This window comes from Canis lupus, chromosome 34, assembly GCF_011100685.1.
Source record: "Canis lupus familiaris isolate Mischka breed German Shepherd chromosome 34, alternate assembly UU_Cfam_GSD_1.0, whole genome shotgun sequence".
NCBI lineage: Eukaryota > Metazoa > Chordata > Mammalia > Carnivora > Canidae > Canis > Canis lupus.
This window is the reverse complement of record NC_049255.1, coordinates 36,644,976-36,668,134: the sequence shown is the minus strand read 5'-3', so window position 1 is coordinate 36,668,134 and position 23,159 is coordinate 36,644,976. Positions and strand designations below refer to the sequence as shown.

Sequence of the window (23,159 nt, the reverse complement as noted above, 5' to 3'; positions counted from 1 at the left end):
AGGTGCAACGGGAGCAGAAGAAAAGGTTCTCGGACAAGTTTCAGAAACAGACGAAGCCACCAAAGGTGTGGCTCAGGACAGAAGTCTCCTCTCAATCCGAAACTCCAGTGACTTGGTTTCTTCGGCCCTGCTGGAAGGCAACAAGGATGGGGCGCCCGGGTGGCTCAGCCGTTGAGCATCTATCTGCCTTGGGCTCAGGGTGTCACCCCGGGGTCCTGGGATCGAGTCTTGCTCCCCGCAGGGGGCCTGCTTCTCCCTCGGCCTGTGCCTCTGTCTCTCTCTCTCTCTGTGCGTCTCTCATGAGTAAATAAAATCTTAACCAAAAGAAGGCCGCAAGGAGCTGGCCTCGGACCTCCTGGAGGAAGCAGAGCAGCGCCAGGCCGCGGGTGCCAGGCCGACGCGGAGCCTCGGGGGCCCCCGGCACAGCCGCAGCGCCCGGTGCGCCCCCGGCCCTCTCCCCAGTGCCTGCCCCGCGCAAAGAGCGGCCTCGCCCGGGACGCAGACCGCGGGGGGCGGGGGGCGGGGGGCGGGGGGGGGGCAACCCCGGCTGCCCGGACCCCCGGAGGCCTCGGGCCCAGGGGGCTCACCCAGGAGGTCACTCCTGCTGCCAAGAAACCCCTCCTGCGGCCCAACAAATCGCCCCTGCTGTTTTTCTTCCTCCTCCTCCCTTCCTATGAAAAAAAAAAAAAGGTGTCTTTTAAGTCTATCTAGAAGGAAACCCGAGCAGCCAGGCGCTTTCCGTCTCAGTTTGTCCCCGTCCCGCTGGTGAGTCACGGCCGCAGCTCCCCCTCAGGCTCCCCCTCAGGCTCCCCCTCGGCACTGAGGCACTGAGGCGGCTCTGTCCTGCTCCCTCGGGGCAGGGCCACGTCAGCAGGAAGGCGCGCCGGCCCCCGGCCCCCGGCCCCCGGCCCCCGGCCCACGGCCCACGGCCAGGGCACAGGCGGCTCTGCGGCTTCTCCCAAGCGGATGCAGCAGCTCGGCCCAGGGGGAGGCACGGGCCTGGCCACCTGGGGGAGACCCCAGACACAAGGGTCTCGCCCCACGTTCCCCCCAGATATTCCCAGTTACAGTGACTGGTCCCCCTTCTCCTCCCCTTCTTAGAGGACTTACTGTACTGCCTCCAAACTCCTATTTGGAAAAGGCGGCCACGAGCCAAAGCAAACTTGGTGGTGGCTTTCTGGCTCCTGAGCCCGACGGGGGAAACCGCGCCGCAGACCGACCTGGCCGAGGACGGAAAGGCTGACCCGAGGGGCTGCCCCGCAGAGGGGTCGCGTGGGCGCTTTTTTCCTTCTAAACACGCAGTAAAAACAGCAAACAAAGAAGGCACACCGGGTGTCACCATGATAGCCCCCAGGACGGGCTCGGGCAACTGGCCCGTGAGTCACCCTGGGCAGGGAGACACGAGGAATTAAGGGTTCTGCAGCGGGCCCCCCCTTACCCAAGGTTTTGCTCAGCAGACCTCGTTACCCACCAAGCAGAGGACCCTCCCTCGGACCTGTCGTCCGAAGGCCTAAGGCTCCGTCACAGGGCCTGTGTCATTGCTTCGCCTCATCCTGTATCTCGGGCCATCATGGAAGGATGAGCACAGAAGAAGATACGCTAAGAGACCACATTCGCATGACTTCTGTAGAGGACGCTGTCACAACTGTTCTATCTTATTATTACTCATTGCTGTTAATCTCTTTCTCAGCCCAGTTTAGAAATTCAACCTTATTGTAGGTACGTATGGATTGGAAAACACATAGTATGTACAGAGTCTGGTACTCTCTGCAGCATCAGGCCTCCTCTGGGGATCTCTGGGCGGATCCCGGAGGACAAGGGGGGGCGGGGAGGCTGCTGCACCATATTTTATGTTGCCGGTCCAGTAAGTTCCCAAATCAATCCTGCTCGTGTAAACCAACAGGATTAAGGTTAACATGCTAAAAATGGTAGGGCTCCAATGCACCAAGGATGCAAAGTTTCTTGATTTCCTGCAAATGAGAACAGAAATTCTGTGAAAAGTAGAAACGTGATTTTTTTTTTCCCCTGAGAAAGCTCCTAAATTGAGGGTTCTCCCCTCCATTCTTGGAAGGTCTTCCTAAATGGACAGCCCAAAAGTCAAATCTTTCTCCTCGGAACCACGTGTGCGCAAGAAAACATCCCTTCCTGCGGAGAATATTAATAGAAGAAAATAGGAGAGGAAGGAAGTGAAGACAGAGTAGCTCAGGACACAGAGGAGGGCGTGCTCATGCGAGAGGAGGCACAGAATGGAGGACAGTGACACGCGTCAACACTGCAAAGACACGGCAAAGGCAGTCTGATCCTGTCAGTTCTGGGAGGCACTGGGCTACGGCGCAGAGAAGGCGTTAACGCCCCCAAGCACACGTGTGCGCACACAAACCCAAATGCAAAAGGGACGATGTGGCTGCCAAGAGGAGTCCATAGGAATAGAAACATTAGGAACAAACCAGAAAAGGAAGGAAACCACACAGAGCCAGGAGGCTCCATGCGGCTGCAACACTAATTTTTCCACGAGGAACTAGAGACTAAAACAAAGACCAAATGTTGTAAGCACTTATTGGAGATTTAGTGATACAGAAGGTCCTCTTTTAATCCTCAGCCGCTGAGAGAATGAGCACCAACAGCACACCTATTCTGAGTGGCATCGCAGACCTGGTCTTCAGACAGGAACTGAGTATCTTAAGCAGATGCCACCGGCACCTCCTTATGGGGGAGAGAGAAAATAGGAGATTTGGCCACCTAATTCATTGACTGAAAAAACACCAAACAAATATTCTAAGTTCAACTGGCTACCTCAAGCTTTAGCATAAATCTAACATTTTCACCAAAGAAAAATGCTCGGATGCCCTGATAAACTACAATGAAGCTTTAAAACCATCTCAAAAATAAAAATTACCAAACCTCATATACTGCTTGTACACTTGGGGTACACCTCGTTCTTATGCAAGGAAGGTACTTAGAGGTGAATGGTCTAGATCCAAAGGTAATGTAATTCTTGGTTAGCACTGGAGGCCAAAAAAAAAAAAAAAAAAAAAAGCAAAGCAAAGAAGGTGAGGGGCAGGGAAAAGTAACAAGAACTAAATGTTTTCCATATAAATGTTAGAAGCACATGATAAGATTGCTGAACCGGGTCATACTGTTTTTTAATAGGAGGAACCACAGAGGAGCCCTGGAAATTGTAAAAAGGAAACTCAAAGTGAAAATCTTACCAAAAGTTTTCAACAAAACAGAACATGCACAAGTGGTAACACTGGCAGACAAATGCATATATATATATATGTGTGTGTGTGTGTGTTCGTACATACATATGCATTTTTTTAAAAGCCTTTTGGCATATTTGGTGAGAAGCTAAACTGAACAAAGAACATCACAAGATGATGATTTGTATATAAATCCTCCAGGACCTACTCAGAAGGGATAATAGTTAAACAAATGAGTCACATTTCTACAACTGTAAGCTATTTCAATTTTTACACACACGAGGATACGTGAAATGATAATGCAAACACAGAATTAGGAAAAGCCCATATTACTCTGTGATGTCTAAGGACCTAATTAAATCTAGAAGAGAAATTAAAAACTAAATTAGCGTATTTCATTGATTCCAAGTAACTCTCTTTCCTCATGTTAACATCTGAAATAGGAAAGCGTTTTACGTTAACGGCAAGTCATCATCTGAAGACGCCATCTCCTCTTTTATGGAGACATGTAAAATAATGGCGTATCTTAAAATCAAGGATACTCTAGATTCAAAAATGTGATGGCAAATCATCCTATGAAACCAATGCAAAAAGAGCAAGCATGGGTGCTGCTCTGTAGATGAGAGATAAGCAGCAGGGCCATGTCATCCAGTTCGCGGAGCACAGGCCGACACAGAATGGGAGCCAGGACACACACAGGGACCCTTTAGCGGAGGCAGTACACCTACAATGAGAAAGCACCACTTTTTCATGCTTTTAGGAAGTTTTCCATTCACAAGTAATTTAATACCTAAAATAGTAGATGACATAAAAATAAAATTTACCAAATGTAATGTAAATTAATGACACGTTAGACAATTCTACCTTTAAAATCATACTGGGTACCAATCACATCTAATTCTCTGGAGGTAGGGACCCAAGCATCCCTTGTTTTAAAGCCCAGATGATTCAGCTGGACAGCCAGGGATGACCACCAGTGTTGTAAAGCATCCAGCAGGTGCACAAATACTTTTCTTTTTTAATTTTATTTATTTGACAGAGAGAAAGAAAGAGCACAAGTAAGGGGAACAGCAGGCAGAAGGAGAGGGAGAAGCAGGCTCCCAGCTGAGGGAGCTGGGCTGGATTCCAGGACACCAGGGTCATGACCTGAGCCAAAGGGTCACACCTAACCAACTGAGCCACCCAGGCGTCCCCACAAATACATTTGAAAATGTGGCAAATTATTAAGAAGCTAATTAAAAAATGGTGCCAGGTACTGCAATAGTAACAGAACTTTGCTGTTTTCTGGAGTTTTGTGAGTTTTTTTTTTTATTTTTTTATTATTTTTTATTAATGGAGTGTGCTAGATGTCTCCATAATTGTGTTGAAATCACTACAGAACCTTTACGTTTTTGCTATTGATAACAAAACATACTGCTACTGGTCTCTTTATATAAATACATACATACACATGCATTTATATAAATACACACACATATATACATTTATATAATTTGAATTTTTGCAAACATTAGCTGTTGTGTCATCTTTAGGAAAAGTATCCCAGTTATACCATATTGAGTTGGCATTGTACAGAAATCAACAGTCATATTGATCTAGAAATGTTAAACATAATTTTCTCCATTTGTACAGGGGCAATGCACTGCATTAAATATGTAAGGTTTTACCTACGTGGGTCTGATTACAGAAACTAATAGTCTCTAAATTTTAAAAAATATGGCAATTATTGAAACAAGAAAAAAAAATTACCCTGGGTAATTTTCTTTCCCTTTTTTGTTCCGAGTAAAGATTAACTTGCTACTAATAAATTTTAGAGCAATTCACGTACTATCTAAAGAGTCTCAAATGATAATTTACCATCTCACTTGCAAATAGAAAACTCTTGAAATTTGCTCTTGATAATTAAGCTCTTGAAATCTGCCCACACTTGAACCTCTTCGAGAAGAGCTTAGTCTTTTCATGAAAATTAGAAACATATAAATGGCAGAGAACTCCAGAGGAATTCAAGTGAGAGAGGAACGAGAAGTTGAAAGGTTAAGAATTTTAGACACGATCTGATCCAATCCTCTTCTTCTCAGGTGAGGAAAGTGAGGCTCTGATCCACGGAACTAGACTGAATGGGAAGGAAGTTAACCTTGTATCCAGGGACTCTTCCTCTCATCAGAGCCACAAGGTTTTGTCAGGTTTCTTCTTTTAAAAGGGAAGAAGAAAACCATATAATCAGCTGATTTTTACTCAACGAGTTCAAGTCCAGTGACCTGGATGCGAATGTGAGTCAATAACAACAAAAAGATGCAAAAAACAGAGAATCCGTGGAAGGGGCAAAGTGAAGAATTACATCAACAAAAGGAAACAGGCTCGACATACATTTAAAGAGGCCAGGTTAGCAAGGCTATTTCACCCTTCTGCTGAGCCGTTCCCCAGGTCTCCTAAACACATTACCCAGGGCCACTTTGCAGCACTCTGGCTCAGATTCGAAAGACTCTCATTTTCTCCAAAGTCAGCTCTGTGGTTAATGACTTGCCTTCTGACTACCCCGGGTAAAGCCCAGAAACAGGTAGAATGTACCTGTTGTTCTTGAGCTCCATCTGAGATGGAGGCTGGCATTCTACTTGCCTCTGAGGAATGTTAATTGCTGATACCAGCATGACAGGTGCAATGAGGAGTAGAAAAATGATCAATGAATTCAAGTCGCAGAGCAGCAGCAGAACTAGAGAGCATGAGAAAGCTCCCCAAGAGCTGTAACTTTAATTACTAATAATCGGTCTGGAATTCAATTTGACCCTTGAAAACAGATTTTTTAAACAGGGCACAAAGTTCTAAATTTCTACAATGGTACCCTGTCCGCAGGAGAAAAAAAAAAAGAAAGAAAGAAAGAAAAGAAACAACATGTATAATCCTGTTTTCCACGTTACTATGGAGTCCTTCACCAACCCCAACGGCCTCCCTCCCATGGCTCCCTTCTCCTCTTCTGCAGACGCGGTTCCTCCATTCCAGATCCTTACTGGTGCGGAGTCCTCTCTATTTTGAATTGAGTCACTTCCTTTCCCCCTAGTTTTATGATCTAAAATCTTCCTGTTTCTTTAGAATACACATGCCGAAGCCAATTTCCATATCGGTCTACCCATTTTTTCCCCTCCCCTTTAGGTTTTTTCTTTTACTATGACACAGCCAAGTGGGGGAGGGAATGCACTTGCTGGTTACCTGCATAAAGTGTGGTACGGTTTCTCTGTTTGGAATACTTTCCATATTTAAAGTTTCATAACTCCATGATCCCTAATATACATAATGTTACATTCATTAAATTTAAAAATATTCCTAAGATATCTTTGCCAATCATACTTATTCTCAGTATGCGGGAATGGAGGCGCAAAGAAACAGGAATTCCTGATAAAATGGCAATTGATTTAGAAGAGGTAAACTTGAAAGACTATTTACAAACAGATCCTCTGAAAATAGAGTCCCTGATTCAGACATCAGTTCATTAAAATTCTAGAAGAGGAAGGGGAAAAAAAATTTCAGACCAAGAAAAAAATTCTATCTTTGAGCTTATGACTAAAGAATTTGAGCCAATTCTTTCTTAGTTTTCTGCATTCACATGCACTTTTTTCCCCCCTTTTGTCCATTTTGTGACCAGAATGTATCTCAAGTGTTCTCTCTTTTGTTTAAGGGCATTACTTTTGTAAATCCCATTTCCTTCCAAGGGCCCCCTCACCCCGACAATCTCCTACTTCACCTCAGCTGTTCTTAAAGCCTGGTCTCAGAACACAGAACATCAGTATCGCCTGGGGTAACTTCTTAAAAATGCAAATTATCAGTACAACCCCACCACCACCACCACCACCACCACCACCACCACCACCCCAAACCTAAATCAAAAACCCAGGGGGTGGTACCAGCAATCTGTATTTTAACAAGCCCTCCATGCTCAAGTTCTTGGTAATTATCAGCATCTGACACCAGATAGAATACCCTGGATTCAGATATGCTGTGGGGACCACCTGAGTCTAATGCCAAGATGTTTCCTGGGTACTTACATCCTTTCCAACATACTGGGCAAAATCTAGAATGAAGGAAACAAAAGAGGGAAGCAACCGTGCCAGCCCAATTCTTTCATACATAGAAAGAGGCTAAAAGCAGCTTCTCGAGCACCAAGTTGTAAAATGGTTCTTTTCCATCTCACTTTTCAAATCCATCCACCCTGCACAATCTTATGTGTTCTAATCAACTCTGAATTGTATTAGTTTACAACAGAATAGGTGAATAATTGTGTTTACATCTAAATAAAAGTAAAACAAATCTGTACTCTGCAAGAGGAATGACCTCAAATTCCTCTTTTGATGACCCTTGTTTAAATACTTACAGAAGTGTATAACAAAAACTAAAGAGCAATTTTAATTAATAAGTATATGAACGCAAGATAAAAGATCTTTAAGCACTTAGAAAAAAATGCAAAACCATCCAAGGAACACTAACCTGAATGAAATGGACACAAATATGCAGCACCTGCAGTGTGATGTAGTAGGAAATGCATGGCCTAGGGGTTTAAACTAGTCTGAGGATTAGGGGAACCAGAGATTCTCAATCTCCACGGCATATTAGAATCAATGGTGAAACTTTTCGAAACTATAATCGCCCAGGCCTTACCCTTCTATGATCTACAATTTCCTAAAAACTAGCCTAAAGATCAACTGCCTATTTTTTTTTTTTAAAGTTCCCTAGGTAGTCTGATGTGCAAAATTAGCAAACCACTATGTTAATACAACGGGCTTTAAAACTCTAAAATAAATAAATTTAAATTTAAAATATTAATAAAATTCTGACATGTCAGAGATGTTATCTTAAGCATATGATGTAGGAACTAGGTCATTCAAAATGTGAATGCTTGACCAACAGAATAAATACCATCTTGATCGTGAAGAATAAATTAACCAGGGGTGCCTGGGTGGCTCAGTCAGTTAAGTGTCTGCCTTCAGCTCAGGTTGTGATCTCAGGGTTCTAGGATGGAGCTGGAGGGCTGGCGTCAGGCTCCCTGCTCATCGAGGAGTCTGCTCCTCACTCTTTCACTCTCCCTCTCTCAAATAAATAATTAAAAAAGAAAAGACTAAATTAACGAAATTAACTCAGATCTTCATTTCTAATTGGTAGGATAACAGTCATGCTTGAGCTATTATTTTCTTAACATTCTGTGACTATTTCATGCTTACACTCAAAGACAATTTAAGTACTGGGATGCCTGAGTGGCTGAGTCGGTTAAGGGTCCAACTCAGATTGGATGGTGAGATGGAGGCATGGAGCCCACTTAAGATATTCTCTCTCTCTCTGCCCTCTCTCCCTGTCCCTCCCCCCAAAAAAGACAACTTAAGTATAAAGGTTGATTATACTACCAGCAAAGATTGTTCTTCCTCAACAAGAGGAGACAAATTCTAGTTGTGCCAAAGTACTCATTTCATCCACATTGTTTCTATGCTGGTCCAACAGCCACAGAAAATTGACACTGCTCATCTAGTGAACCACCCCCACCCAACAGATGTTAAAAGATCCAATCCTGGATAACCAAAATAATCCAATCCTGGACAACTGTTAAAGACTTGGCACTTCAAGAAAAGAACAAGCAAACCAGAGTTTAATAGGACATTTACATAAGCTAAGTGTATATATCCACTTTAATGAGAACTGCAAAACAAAACAGAATTCATATAGTCAGTCCTCTAACAGAATAACACTTTCAATCAAAAATACACTAAGAATGAGGTGCCTGGGTGGCTCAGTCGGTTAAGCCTCCAACTCTTGGGTTTTGGCTCTGGTCATCTCAGGGTTGTGAGATGGAGCCCTGCATCAGGCTCCACACTCAGTGTGGGATCTGCTTGAGATTCCCTCTCTCCTTCCCTCTCTCTAAAATAAATAAATGTTTTTTAAAAAATAGAAATTACCATTTGCTAATAATTGGAAGCTTTTAAAATTAAGTAAAAATGTGGAGATTCCTATAGCTAGAAAGTTACCACAAAACTGGTGTTAATTCTGGCTCTATAATGTAACCTATAAAGTGTCCATAAAGGTATCGTATTTAAAGTATGAAATGCTTCCATTTTGACTCAAGATACAGGAAGACTTGAAGAGCTGAAAAAAACTTTTCTCTCCAAACTGTAAAAGGAGGAGGGTCAGGGAGGGGAGAGGAGGTTACATGGAACCATGTAAGAAATGTAGGTATATTCAGAGAACCCCAAACCAAGCATCATTAAGGAAAGGCACTGATGTGGGTTAATTCTGGGGCCAGCTTTTAGATGGTCCCAGAAAGAAGCATTAAAACATACTCCCCTTTTACCAAGCTGTCTTCACATCCTCAAAAATAGTCTGCAAAATGACTTTCGACTCACTGAAAACTGCCTCAGAGAAGCAATAGCCAAGTTGACAAGCAGAAAAAAGTATTTACTTTTTTTTTTAAACCTTTTTTGTTCATCCTATTGCTTGTCCAATGAGGATGGAGTACAACATGTTCACTATTAAAGGACAAAAATTTTTCTAAAAGACCAGATTCCTCCTATCTTAGAATGTACAATTCACTTAGTGCCCATCGCTCACTCCTTCTCTTCAGTGTGTCTCCCGTTGGCCAGCAAGTCATGATCACCTCCTAAGCACCTCTGATTTCTGTTCCCATTTCTACACACCCCCGACCCACCCCCACCCTCACCCCAGCTCCCCTGGCTGACCCTCCCCCTCCCCCATCTCACCTCCCCCCCAATCCCTCCCATCACACTGGTGGTAGAGAAAAATTACTCCATTTAATTCAGTAACCAGACTCCTTTACAATTTAAATTGTGCTCTATTCCTGGGTGTTTGAGGGTGTACTACTACAAATACAGTAATTGTTAATTGCATAAAAACATTTATAAAACAGTAATGAGTAATCTACACAAAAATATTTTCTAATAATACAAAAGATAAAGTTGGTCTTTTACTATTAAACAGCCTTAAAATATTTTCTAAGATATTCTCAGCCTACTCTTCACAAAAGGAAAAAAATTTTAAGAATGAATAATCATCCCCTCACACTTTTACAGGTAAGCAGATCTAACCCATAATGGACTTCTTCAGAACTGCTCTGTGATTTTTGAAAAGACTCTTACCTGGATTCATTGTCCTAATTTGAAAAACTGAGAGTAAATATAATTAAGTAGGACAACAAGCAAAAAGAAAAAAGAACCTCTGTGAAGTAACTGAATTTTTCCATCACTTTGACATGAATTTTTAGCAACTCCTTAGTGACTTTCCTTTATTCTGGATGCCTAGTAGGTGCTGGATAGGCACGGAGATATGAAGATCACTAGATCTGACCCCTACCCTGAAGAACATTGCCTCTAAGGAGCCCCTTATGGTCTTCCTTAAAGACCCTTCCAATGCTTTCCATTTCAAGTTGTAGGAGTAAAAATACAGAAAGAAGAAAGACAGACCCCAAAGACTACAAGCTATGAAATGTGGCAGACAAATGACATAATGGGACACTGATGCCTTTTCTTAAAGATCTGCGACATTTAAGGAACTCCAAGCAGTGGTACCTTCAGAAATGACATTTTAACCATTGTTCAACAATCTGAAAGGCAAAAGGGCGCCCAAGCTAAATTCTCATTGCATAATTTTTGAATGCATTACTTTGAAGCATTACGACAAGAATGTGAAGACATCTAAAAAAAAAAAAAAAAAATCCTAGCCAATCCCCTTACATAGGCTTTCCTGGATAGAATGCTTTAAAAATGACAGGTAACAAAAATGAAGAGTCATTCCAGGTCTGGCCATAATGGGGACAGAGGGCCTAACAACGGCTCCTACCTACTGGAACTTACAATGACTCTAAAACTTTCTACACAATGTATCATTTAATCCTTAGGGTAACCCTTCAAGATCGATAATGTCATTCCACTTCTACAGATAAGGAAACAGAGGTGTAGAGAAGTAACTAATTTTGTGATATACGAGTAAGATGCAAGAAGTCTCTAAACCAGGTCACCTCACTCCAAAACCCACAAAGATCTTACCCATACACCTTACAGCCCCTCAGTACTGCCTAACAGCAGGATGCACAAATGAAGATTCAAAGTAGTAGGAGAGTAGTATGAAATGTGGATCTTCTGCTGGCTCAGTGGAGCATGTGACTCTTGATCTGAGGGGGTCTTGAGTTCAAGCCCCACAATGGGAGTGGAGCCTACTTAAAAAATAATTTAAAAAAAAATAAAAATAGTGTGGAATTTAATCAAAACGTAGAAGGCAAGGCACACCCAGAGTCACAGCTTTATAGGCCTGTCTGAATATGGCCACTCAGGCGCGTTGTGAGGGCTAACTACTTATTACCCCAAAGAAAAGCAGCATCTGAAGCTTGACCTACAACAGAGCTTAGTGTAAATGTCTGGAACAGTGGGCCCGTGGTTTTATCCACAACCTGCATCTGAACAATCTATACATTCCCACACATCTTTATCAAAAACATTTGATCTGCTGCCATCACCATCAACCCCATGAAAGCAAGCCTGGGATATGCAGGCAATACAATAGAGGTCAGGCCTTCCACTGATTTCCATGAGTCCAATGACCAAGCCATTGCCTACAATTTATCATGACCTCTCCCTAGAACAGAATAACCAGCAAAGCTGTGTACATTACTAGATAATGGTGATGATGATGGCAATGAAGGCTCTTACGATGATAGGTATTAGCATTATTCCCCCTTTATGAAAGAAAATGGAGACTAAGAGGTTAAGCATTCACTAGCAAACAACCAGGAGTCCTACTACATAGCACTGACTCTTGAAACATCATCCTCATAATTTCTAACTCAAATCACTAATACTTTACTGGGAGAAAAAGGCCAAAGTCTGACGACATAGTATTGGGTGAAGGTTTTGAATTCATTATGTAAATACAAGAACAGATATAAACCGTCAAGCTAACTGTCAAGGGCAGAAGGAGAAGGGCAGAAAGCAGCAGACACACTGGGTACCTCCCTTGAGAGGGACTTTACACCTCTTGGGAAGCAACATCATTGGCCCTGATGTAACCCAGCCTCATGACATTACTCAATCCCAGCATGACAGCTGCATGTGTGATCACAGACCTTCCTCCCAGCCCTTCCATAAACTGGACTTTCTGCTCTAGGCCATTCACTACTTACCAGCTCTTGCGGAGACCGTGCTCCCGGTCAATTTCTAGTTGCTCAGCACCAAGCTATGGTCTCAAAGAGGCCTGTCAGGTCCACCTCCAGAATGCCTATTTGCAACAAATGGCTGTACATGTCTATGTAGTGACAGAAAAGTCAAATCATCCCGTTCAAAAGAGAGTTCTCAAACAATTCAGAGGTCAGGTATACTCCAAAATGCTTAAAGTGACCTGTGACCCAGTATTACACACATACACAGACGCACACAGGCCAAAAGACTGCCTTGCCCTGCAGCTAGCATTTAAGAGAGAGAAGATGAACTGGCAAATGGAGAGGAATTCAGTCTTCCTCAAAACTTAGACTCTCCCAGCGTAGAACCTCACTGGAGGACTGTGAGCTGACTCTCACCAAATACAGTTCTGGATCAATCAGAAAGACAGGCGGACGCTGGGGCTAGCCTGGGCAATTCTAAAAGATTTTCGAAGGAGGCCTACCTCTTCACAATAACATTTCAGATTAGCAATCACTCACAAAACGCCCTCCTCCACCACTGCAAAATTAGTGAGTCTCCCAGGGAGTTTCTTGCATAGCCAAAGAACCCCTCAAAATCCTAGTCTTGTAATAAGAAAAAGATTTTCCACTTATAATGCATTCTACAAATATAATCAAATAACAATTACGTGTTCAATGCAATGAAAGTTTGCGAAGATTCCGAGGCAGCTAAGGCACTCACACTTCACCTTCAAATCACCTAAATATTTTTGCTGAGAAACTCGTTTGCAGATGTAAGCCAAGGCGAGGGTTCAATCAGCCTTAGAAGACAGACTTCATTTACCACAGGTCTTCTCCCTACGTCCTAAGCCACTGAAACAAGAATTTCTTATTTATATGCAGAGTCTGCTTTAAAGGAGTGGATCATATAGAAGCTCTGCTTGTGAAATTATAGTCTACCTCAGCTTGTAAACCCTCGCCCCGACACCATTCATGTCATTTCTCGGTACACAAAGCAAGAGACGAGAGTTCCCCAGGACCTGTCATAAAATTCTCAGCAAGAATGACAGGTCAGTGTTTTAATGTGCCAAACAAGTCTAATAAATGCACTTAAAGTACCAAATAAGGGAATGGGGGTGGGGGGGGTAACATTAAAGTCCCCGTGGCAGTCTGGATGCTGAATCATACAAAGAGGGGAGGGGGGGATGGGAGACAAACGAAGAGATTCAGAAATGTGGAATGGCTCTCAATGGTGTCATTCACAGAGTCCCTGAGCAGAGCGTGGTCTTCATCAATGATACGGTTCCCACACTCAGTGGGGCAGGAGGAGAATCAGCCACAGAGCTGAAGAAGGCCTGCAGAGAATAAGGCCGGGGGCGGGGGGCCCCCACTCTAACGGCGGCCCAGCTACAGCCCAGCTACAGCCGTGTCAGGGCTTCACACATTCTGCTGGCCTTTCAAGGACTCAGTCCACTCAATACAAGCCAGCAGAGTAAACCCCATCCGTAAAAGGTGTCTACATTATTGTGGGCAAAACACACCAGCAATTAGGTATCCTTAAATAGAACTCTTTATTAAAAATAATGGTGCTTCCCAAGCACTTTACTTTGTTTTCTCTTCTATCACCATGACATCCACTGCTTTTCTTCGGGCTCACAGTTTTGTATAGAAGTCTTCAAACAGGAATTAAAACACATACACACACACACACACACACACACACACACACAAATTGCAGTTTTAATATTGGGTCAACATGAAAGTATTTTAGATTCTAAACATGCTTCTCCAAAGGACACTGATTAGCTTCAATGATCCAATGTTTTTGAAATGTGGAAGTTCTTCTATGGAGACTTTAGAGACCGTGAAAAGTATTGACCTAATAAACATCTTTAAGCTCCCAGCACAATAATAAGATTTAAAAGAAAAAAAAAAAATCACAACTGATGGGATGCCAGAGTCAGTCAAGGATCTGGTTAGCAACTATCAAGAGGCTGCGGGGCTGGGTGGGAGGGTGAGGATGCTCTGTCACGACCGGGTTCACAGTGTAATACAAGAGCTCCAGAAAGGTCCACGCATAACCGGCCTGCTCTATACAATGCCACCTCCACCTGTCCTCCGGGAACGCAGAAGTCGAAACGGAACAGAGTGGTCTAAGAGGGCTTCTGGAGGAGACAGACCTGGAGCCCTAAAGGAAGTGTGCTATTTGTTTTGGCTGAAGGATTTTACAGGGAACAGAGAAATGGCCCAGATAAAAAGATGGCATGTGTGGACAGGAAGGAAGGCTGTGTTGCCAGCACCTCAGCCTAGACAAGGATACGAAAATAATGGGAGAGACCCGCAGCTGCCCTCTATTAATTCCTGAATTTAAGCAAAGGCAAGAATTCATATTGATTGCTAAGATTCTTTTTTCCCCCCTAACAATTGGCTCTTTATACTTTCATCTGGCCTAGGAAAGAAAAATCTTTTGTCTAGGATGCCATAGGTACAGGGCTGCCTCCAAGTGAGAATAAACTATGACCTTCTGTGGCCCCCTCAAGACCTATGATTCATGTTTCGTGGAAAATATTGAGAAATATTCCATTAGAAATGAATCTGCTTTCACAGCATATTGTATGTTTCCTGTGTTTTTCTTCCTTCATTATCACCAAGGACATTTTCATGAAAACAAAATCTTGTTTTTCCCCCCAGAGTAACCATATTCTTTATACTAATTTGAATTTCCAAACCGCCTCTTCATGGCATCACAGTGAGCTTCTGGTGTCTTGCTGGTGACGTCATAAATGTCCTACAGAGAACATTACTAGGCTAACAAATTCAACTACCAGTAAAGAGGGTTGACCTCAAATGGTGTCATTTCAAAGTCTCCAAGAAGGCCCAGCACCCAACTCGGCTCCCTGCCCCTAACTGGCCCCCTCCCCACCCCCAGCAGCAATCCCTAACCTGCTGAAATAGCAGTGTGGCAATAGCAAACCTATTAAACTGACAGTTTCAACCATGGTATAAGCAATGGTTAGGACTTCCAAATTTCCAGAAAGGCAGCTTGGAACTTCCACTCCTCCCATCCCCACCCCAGCCCCAAAACCACCTCCCCACCTGCTGGCTGGTGCTGAAAGAGCACAACTAGGGCTCCACTTGCTTAACTTTAATCTCTAGTACCATGCAAATGCTTCTTTCAGAAAGTACCCATTACAATATGATTCAATTTCAGATCTTTTCCTGATCGGTTTCTTAAAGGTAGGCAAGAAGACTGCCTTCCACATTACCAGCCCTCTCCCACTCTACCCTGCCTCTTCCAGTAGCTGGAGCTGGAAGCCCCACCTGGAGGCTCAGCCCACCCCAACGTTGGGCTCAGTCCTAACTTTGGGCAGAAATAACTTAAGGAACTCTAAATCAGTACTGCTGTGTCACACTGTCTGCTCTTAGTCCTGGGAACAGGACATCTGCCTCCTCCCAAAGACCCAGCCTCTACCATATGCTTTTGCTCTGCAAACCATCTCTCCTTCATCTTTGGCCATCTGAGTTCTCCTGCTGCTATCCCGCCCAGAATCCTCTTATTGCAGGAATAGGAACCAGGACCCCACCTCGCTCTTGTCACATGCCCAAGACAACGGAGCCCTACTGCTGGAGTCCCCTGATGTAAAGGCACAGGGCCACACAATAAAGAGCTCGTGCCCTCCAGTCACACCAGGAATGAAAACTGAACCCCGCCTCTTCTAACGATGTGAATTCAGGCGAGTGGATTAACCTCCGCGGGCCTCAGCCTCCTGTTTAGGTGTCATACCCATTGAGGGAATACAGAGCACAGCATAAGAGCCAAATATTAGCAACGACAGGAATGTTAATAAAGGTGAAAGAATAAGATGTCACAATTTATACTGGAATTTACAAACTTATCGCCTATTCCCACATTCTAGGTTGACCTGCTCTACCACCTGGAATGAGCATTCCCCAACTCATACTGGAACTCACAAGAAGGCTTATTTTAGGCTGGGGGCCGGCGGAGGTGCTCAACGACCGCCTGTTATGCAATGGTGACAGTCCATGGGTCCTTGGAGACTCCAGGTTCCTTCCAGCTCCCGCAGTTCATCTTGTCGCCCCAGGGCTTCTCAAGCCCTAGCAAACCAATTAGTCCCCCGTCCTAGGCCCTGGCATCTATCCTGTGTCATTTCAAGTCATCGGGCCAGGTACCACGATGCCCCAAGTGAAGATAACCATAGCATCTGGGTGTTCAGAAGAGAACAAAGGATAGGAAGGCTGGGGACGCCAAAGATAAATGGCTCCACAATTCTGCTTTAGTCAAAGGCATTTCTGAAATCACTGGAAGGGGGTGTTAATGTCACTTATCTCAAGGTATCATCATGAATAAATACAAAGCTCCATTGTGAACACGGTGATATACTTGCAACATTCCCCACAGAATACACCAGTTATTGACATGAACCAAAAAAAAAAAAAAAAAAGTGGGAGAGAGGCTAACCTGATGAACACACACACACAACAATAAAAGGCAGCATAAGGAGTGGATTTCATATATGTAGATCTATTCAGCAATTTGCTTTTATGGATTCTATTACACACACTTGGTTGTAGAGGAACACAGTCTACCTGCCAATTAATTCATGGGGCTCCACTGTTAACCAGGATCAAGCTCAAATGCTTTCCTACTGAGCTGAAAGTACCAGGTTCATTCTACATAGGTGCAATAACTTTTTTTTTTCCCTAGCAGGATTTTTTTTTTTTTACTTTAAATTAGAATTTAAAAGTGGATTTTGAGGTTTTATTTGTTGCCAATATCTATTTATTATAAAACAAGTAGGTAGATTTTATATCCCATACTATTTTAAAATATCTATTTCCTTTCTTCTTTCACCTGAAGTTTCTCTGTATGATTCATCACGAAAGCCTAGTTTCAGGTTTTAAATGACTCAGAACACCAAAGATCAATTTCAGGAACATAATGGTCAGAGACATGCAGTCAGTAAAAATCATTAATAAAACAGTTAAGCCATTTCAGATTATCAAACTGCAGTCAGAATTCATTAGGCGTGAATTCTTGAAAACACACTCCTTTCTCCAAAAGTAAAAGTTTTCCTAAATTTTGTTCTTATAGGTACAAAAACAAGTAGCACAACTACAAAGCGGCATGCTCTGCTATTAAAGCAGGAGAAAAATCATCTTTTTCCATGCTGCTCATTATGGGAAACTAAATCTAAAGGGCATTTTCATCCATTCATTTATGTATTGGTGAGCAAGTCCAGTAATTAAAAATAAGGCCTTTGATTAAATTCTTGACCAATCGATAACCTAGTATCAAACTCTATTACATGCCAGTTTGCCATTTGCCCTATAATCCCAATCACTGCCAGAAAGAGCGGCCACGAACAGTGCCCTCCAACACAGCAGTGTACACAGGCTGTGGACTGAGCTTCTTATGGTTCAACACCTAAGTCACTTCTTTCTACAGTGAACTACAGAGAGGAGGCACTGTACATACAACTAGAGACTGAGATGCCCTAGCAGTCGTACTGAAAGAACTAAACCCAAGGAATGTCATCTACACCTGGAACTTACTTAGATGACAAGATTCTGGATTCAAAGCTGAGGCTGTAATGGAATAAGACATTTAGAGAACGTGCAAGGGAATATTCTGCAAATGGAGGGACAGGAATTATTAGGGACCGAAGGTGGACGATGGTGGGTAGCTTCCTAAAATGACCCTCAGTGATTCCCACCTGCCTATGTCCCCACACTGTGCAAATTCCCTTTTTTGAGTGGGCTGGACCTAGTACCGCCCCCTTGCCCTCCAGTTGCTGCCCCGATGAAGCCCGCTGTCTCATGCAGAAGCCACTTAGCCAGGAACTAAGGGAAGCTTCTTGCCGACAGCCCACAAAAACTGAAATCCTACCAACAAACTCCGTCAAGCAAGCCTGGAAACAGACGGACCCATTCATGCCTTACAAAGATGGCAGCTCTAACCCCCACCTGGATTTCGGCATCTTGAGAGGCACAGGGCCGTGGGACACAGCAAATTCCTGACCCACAAAAACTGTGGGATAATTCATGTTGTTATTTTAAGCCACTAAATTTTGGAATAATCTGTTAACCAGTAACAAATAACAGACACTTAGAGATTTTTACCTCGAAAATCATCAACTAGTTAGCATCCCAATATATACTTGAAACCTTGAACTAGCTTGAAAAAGTTCCTGTTCTCAGCTGAAAATTTCAAGTCTTTCAAAATCTCAAACATTTTCCAAATTCCATAACTTATTAAAAGACACTACAAGCTTTCCCAGGTTAAATTAACTCACTGAAAAGTCAACAGAATACTAGAGGCATTTCACTTTGTCCCTCATATATCATAGGCCTACATTAACATCAAGACCCTATTTTACAGAAAAATTTAAGTTTCTGAAAATCCAAGATAGATTTTACTTCCGGAAAAAAACACACAGACACAAAGAAAAACTTTACTTCCTTAAAACAATAAATAAAAGAGGAACTCCTTTGATTGGAAGGCTGACAAGAATTTCCTTACCTTGAATGCACTGAAGTGTTCCATCCTCCGCTCTTATTGTAAATGTCTCACCTGGATTAACTTGAACGAGAATGACCTGCACAGAAAAACATTAATTTCAATTTAATACTAGAGCATCTGGGGTTTCTCTTCAACGGTTTTATTACTTGAATTTATGTACTAGACAGGAAGTATGTGGCACAGAATCCTGTATAAACACACGACTTAGGCTAGGTCTTAGACCTGGTTCAAATGTGAAGGGGGTAAGTACATGCATTTGAACTTAGCTAAACTGAATTCTCCTGTGTTGGTTACGATGCAGTAAACCTAAAAAACTCCATTTTTTTCTTTCACTAATGTAGAAACAACAAATCAAGAAGAGAGTAGACCAGAAACCCTAAGGACAGAAGCTTAGGACAAAGGCACAGATAAATGTTTGGCTTTGGCTCTGGCCAAACACTGTTGCACATACTCTTCCCAAGTGTCCATTACTGACTTGAGTTATATGATTCTACTGTGTAACAAAAGGTGGCAATTTATAAGAAAAATGTTTGGAAAACAGAGTTCTGGAACTAACAATAAACCCTATAAAATAAATGAATAATATTAGAAATAGGCCTCAACGCTTGTATCTTTAAATCTATTATCTAAGTATCAGTGAACATTAATATTTGCTTATTTTAAAAATTTTATTTACCTATTTTGAGAGAGCATGCAAGAGTATACACGAGCAGAGGAGGTGAATTTTTCAAGCAGGCACCCGACTGAAGTGAGAAGCCCCACACAGCACTCAATCCCCAACCCATGAGATCATGACCTGAGCCAAAACCATGAGCTGGATGCTCAATGGATTGAGCCACTCAAGCACCCCTAATATTTAATATAAGTAGACAACTTCCAAGACTAGACCAAAGACTACAGTATGCACAGGAACAACCAAGGATGTCCTTTCAGGAGCTTCAGTTTTAGATCTAATCTACTTCCTTTAGGTAACAAAAGGAAAAAAAAAAATCATTAATTTGTATCTAACTACGTATCAAAGGATGTAATCCGAATTTGAAAACTGTACATTAAAACCACTGTGTGCAAGGTTAACACTATTAAAATAATTACTGTACACTTCTGGAAATAGGAAGGATGTGGGTGTCACATTCATTTTAGGGTCCCTGGAGCAAGCCAAGCCCTGTCCCCTGACCAAAACCATCAAGAATACTGTTCCCTCTATCTGCAATGGTTTCCCTGGCCTGCTGCACCTCTGCCAACCACCCACCCTACTCCTGCTCTGACCAGTGACGAATGCCTAGTCATTCTTGTCAGCTTAAGAAGTGGCATCTGCTTCCCAGGACGGGTTGGGTCTCCCACTGTATGTGCTAACACAGGCACGTGAGCCCACACACCTATGCTTCTCCTTCCCAGGATCTACAACTGCAATTAGTTAAGCAGTCATTTTAGGGTCTGTCTTTGCTTCTTTAATATTGACCCTGGAAGGACAAGTTCTGGCATAAAATAAGTGCTCAAAAGTATACGCAGCACAAAATTAAGTCCTCGGTAACTATTTCTACTGAATGAATGAAAGTCATAAAACAAAACCGCTGCAGACAGTATTCTAACTTAGAAATTAAGCTTTAATATTCAATTTAGAAAAATCAACTTAAAAAACCCTCAACTTTATTTACTGTATGTCCCATAATTTCTATTCTCTAAAAATGTTTGAGATCAAAGCCGTTTCATCTTTAAAACTTAAACCTTTAATATCCATGTATTTTGCTGCTTCTAATAATTCACCACAGGAGACACCGTTGGGATATTAAAATTATTTAAATCAGGAAATACACTAACTGGAGAAAACAAGATCATTCAGGAAAAAGCAGTCCAAGCATCATCCCTGGTGCTTCTCATTATCTTGAATTATAACGGTGGTTTCAAGGCAATTTATTTTTCCTGTACAGTAACTATGTCAATAATCTTTCAGTCTTAAGTATTCAAATTCTCACCAATGTAAACACAATGTGCCATTTTAAGAACTCAAAAGGAAATCCCTTCAGATCTCTACAGAGTGATTAAAACATTTCTATTGCTTTCTTGAAACTAAGCTTTTAAAGTTATTCCTAACACGAAAATAGTTTTAACTTCATTTCTACATAAACATAGAACAGAACTCGACTACAACGGAATAAAAAAAAAAAAAAAAAAAAAAAAAAAACTCCAATAAAGAAAATTATTCGTGTCTTTTTAAAAGTCCTTAGACCAATTCCAACATTACTGTAACAGAGCAGACATCAGCTGCTTGTGTTGAAACCTCTAGGGATAAGACCTATAATACAGGCCTGCAGAATTAGAGAGAAAAAAAAAAAATCAAAGGACACCAAGACTATGCCCCAGAGAGTGTCTGACAATCCCAAATTCATGTACTGCCTCTCTCCTGCCCCCTCTCCCAGGTGTCCCACGTGTCCTGGGCGCGGGGTCTCAAAGTACAACTGACCAGTATCGTGGGAAGTCCTGGGCAAGAACAGGGATTTCTGAATGGGGCCGCGCTCCAGATTCTGGCTTTACCTGCGGCCCGCAGGCCCGGAAAGGGTCTCTAACGGTCCCTTGGCGGCCACGGACGCCAGGCCGCGGTTCAGAGCTTCCAGAAGCCACCGACGCATCCCGCTGCTCTCACGGCGACCCCTGCCCCCTCCCTGCTCCTTCAGGGAGAAGGACGATAGGTAAAGAGCTTTTAAGCGTCCAACTAAAATACCTCTCTTCAAATGTTTAGTTCCTGTGATTTTCCCTGCTGCCGGGTTGCTGTGACAACCAGATTGTCACCTCCCGAGTCGCCGCAGGAACCAGGCAAGTCTCCCGCGTCCCGATACCCATTTTTCCTCGCAAGAGCCAGAGCCGTCATGGAGCAAGGTGCCTTCCTCCCGGCTTGGACCTGCTCTCAAAGAAAGCACTCTGTCACCCGGAGGTCGCCGGGCCAGGGCCAGAAAATAAGGTCTTGGCACAGCAGCCCAGTGCGCTCGACCTGACGACAGGCCCTAGGAAGCGCCCGCGGCACCGCCTGGTCAGACAGAGCTGGTACCAGTTCCCATAACTGCACGGCGGAAGACAGCCCATCACCGTCCAGACCTCATCATCATCATCATCGTTTTTTTTTTGGGGGGGGGGGGGTCCACTCGCGAGCATTTCCTGCTTTTCCAAAGTCAGCATTAAAACAATCCCCGCCGCATCCTGGGGCTCGTCGGAGGAGGACGATTTCAGCCGCCGATAGACTGTCCTTCCCCAGGGATGTTGAAACAGAACCGCGTTCATCAAGTCAGAGGAGCAAACCTCAGGCTACGCTTGCTTGTCACCTCGGTGGCCAACGTGTCAGGGCCACAGCCACAGCCCAGAATAGCCAGAGGCAAGTTTGTCAAAACCTAATGAACAGGAAGTGACCATTATTCCAAAGTCTTAAGCAATAAAATAAGAGGTAGAACTCACGCAATTAAGCAAAAGGCTAACACAGCAAGGCGAGAGCGTCGCCCCACCAGGCCGCTCAACAGGCGTGAACCGGCCTTTCCTTAAAGCTGCGGCTCTAACCCGCTTCTTACCTGGTAGACGAGGCAGGGGAAAGCTCCAGTTGCCGACTGAAATCACGGGTGCCTGATTAACCAGATCAATGATTATCTAAGATTATTCCTGGAGGCAAATTCCTAATTTCTGCCTCAAATAAAATATTACCAGCCCCCTGACCAGACAGGCCCTGCCACGTATGTGTCCATCACAGAAGCTTCTGTGGGGAGAACGGGGCTGCCTAAGGATGGAATGTTACAGCTGCAGTTTTCTTAAAAGTTAAATCCAACAGCCAGACAATCAAGACCTAAACTGTGCCAGGAGAGGGGATCCTGTTTCATTTTTGGAGCTTCCTCCACTTGCCACACGCTGTGAGGCTTGTCTTACTCTTCGCTGTAGTAGGTAAAAACGAACACTTCTCACCGGCAGCCAGATTTATGATTATCCAACGGATTATCTTTAGGGGGAACAAACGATACAACCTAAAAGCTGCAGAAGAGTTAGTTCCACATAAGGACGGAGTCTATCGAAGAATATCTAATAATTTTTTTAAGACTGTATTTATTTGAGAGCAAGAGAGAACGTAAGCAGGGGGTGGTGAGGCAGAGGGAGAGAAGCAGGCTCTCCACTGGGCAAGGAACAGGAGTGGGGCTCAATCCCAGGACCCCTGAGATCATGACCAGAGCCGAAGGCAGACACTTAAACGAATGAGCCACCCAGGTGCCCCAAGAATACTTAGTACCTTTTAAAAAGTGACTTCTGA

The 23,159-nt window shown here is 43.4% G+C and overlaps 1 protein-coding gene across 1 annotated transcript in view; it reads right to left on the bottom strand.

The window, feature by feature from the left end:
• Window positions 1–23,159, bottom strand: part of FNDC3B (fibronectin type III domain containing 3B) — a 339,739-nt gene that overhangs the window by 223,112 nt on the left and 93,468 nt on the right. Inside the window, exon 3 of the mRNA XM_038583908.1 lies at window positions 18,881–18,956. Coding sequence (XP_038439836.1) covers window positions 18,881–18,956 — 76 coding nt within the window. The remainder of the gene's footprint in view (window positions 1–18,880; window positions 18,957–23,159) is intronic.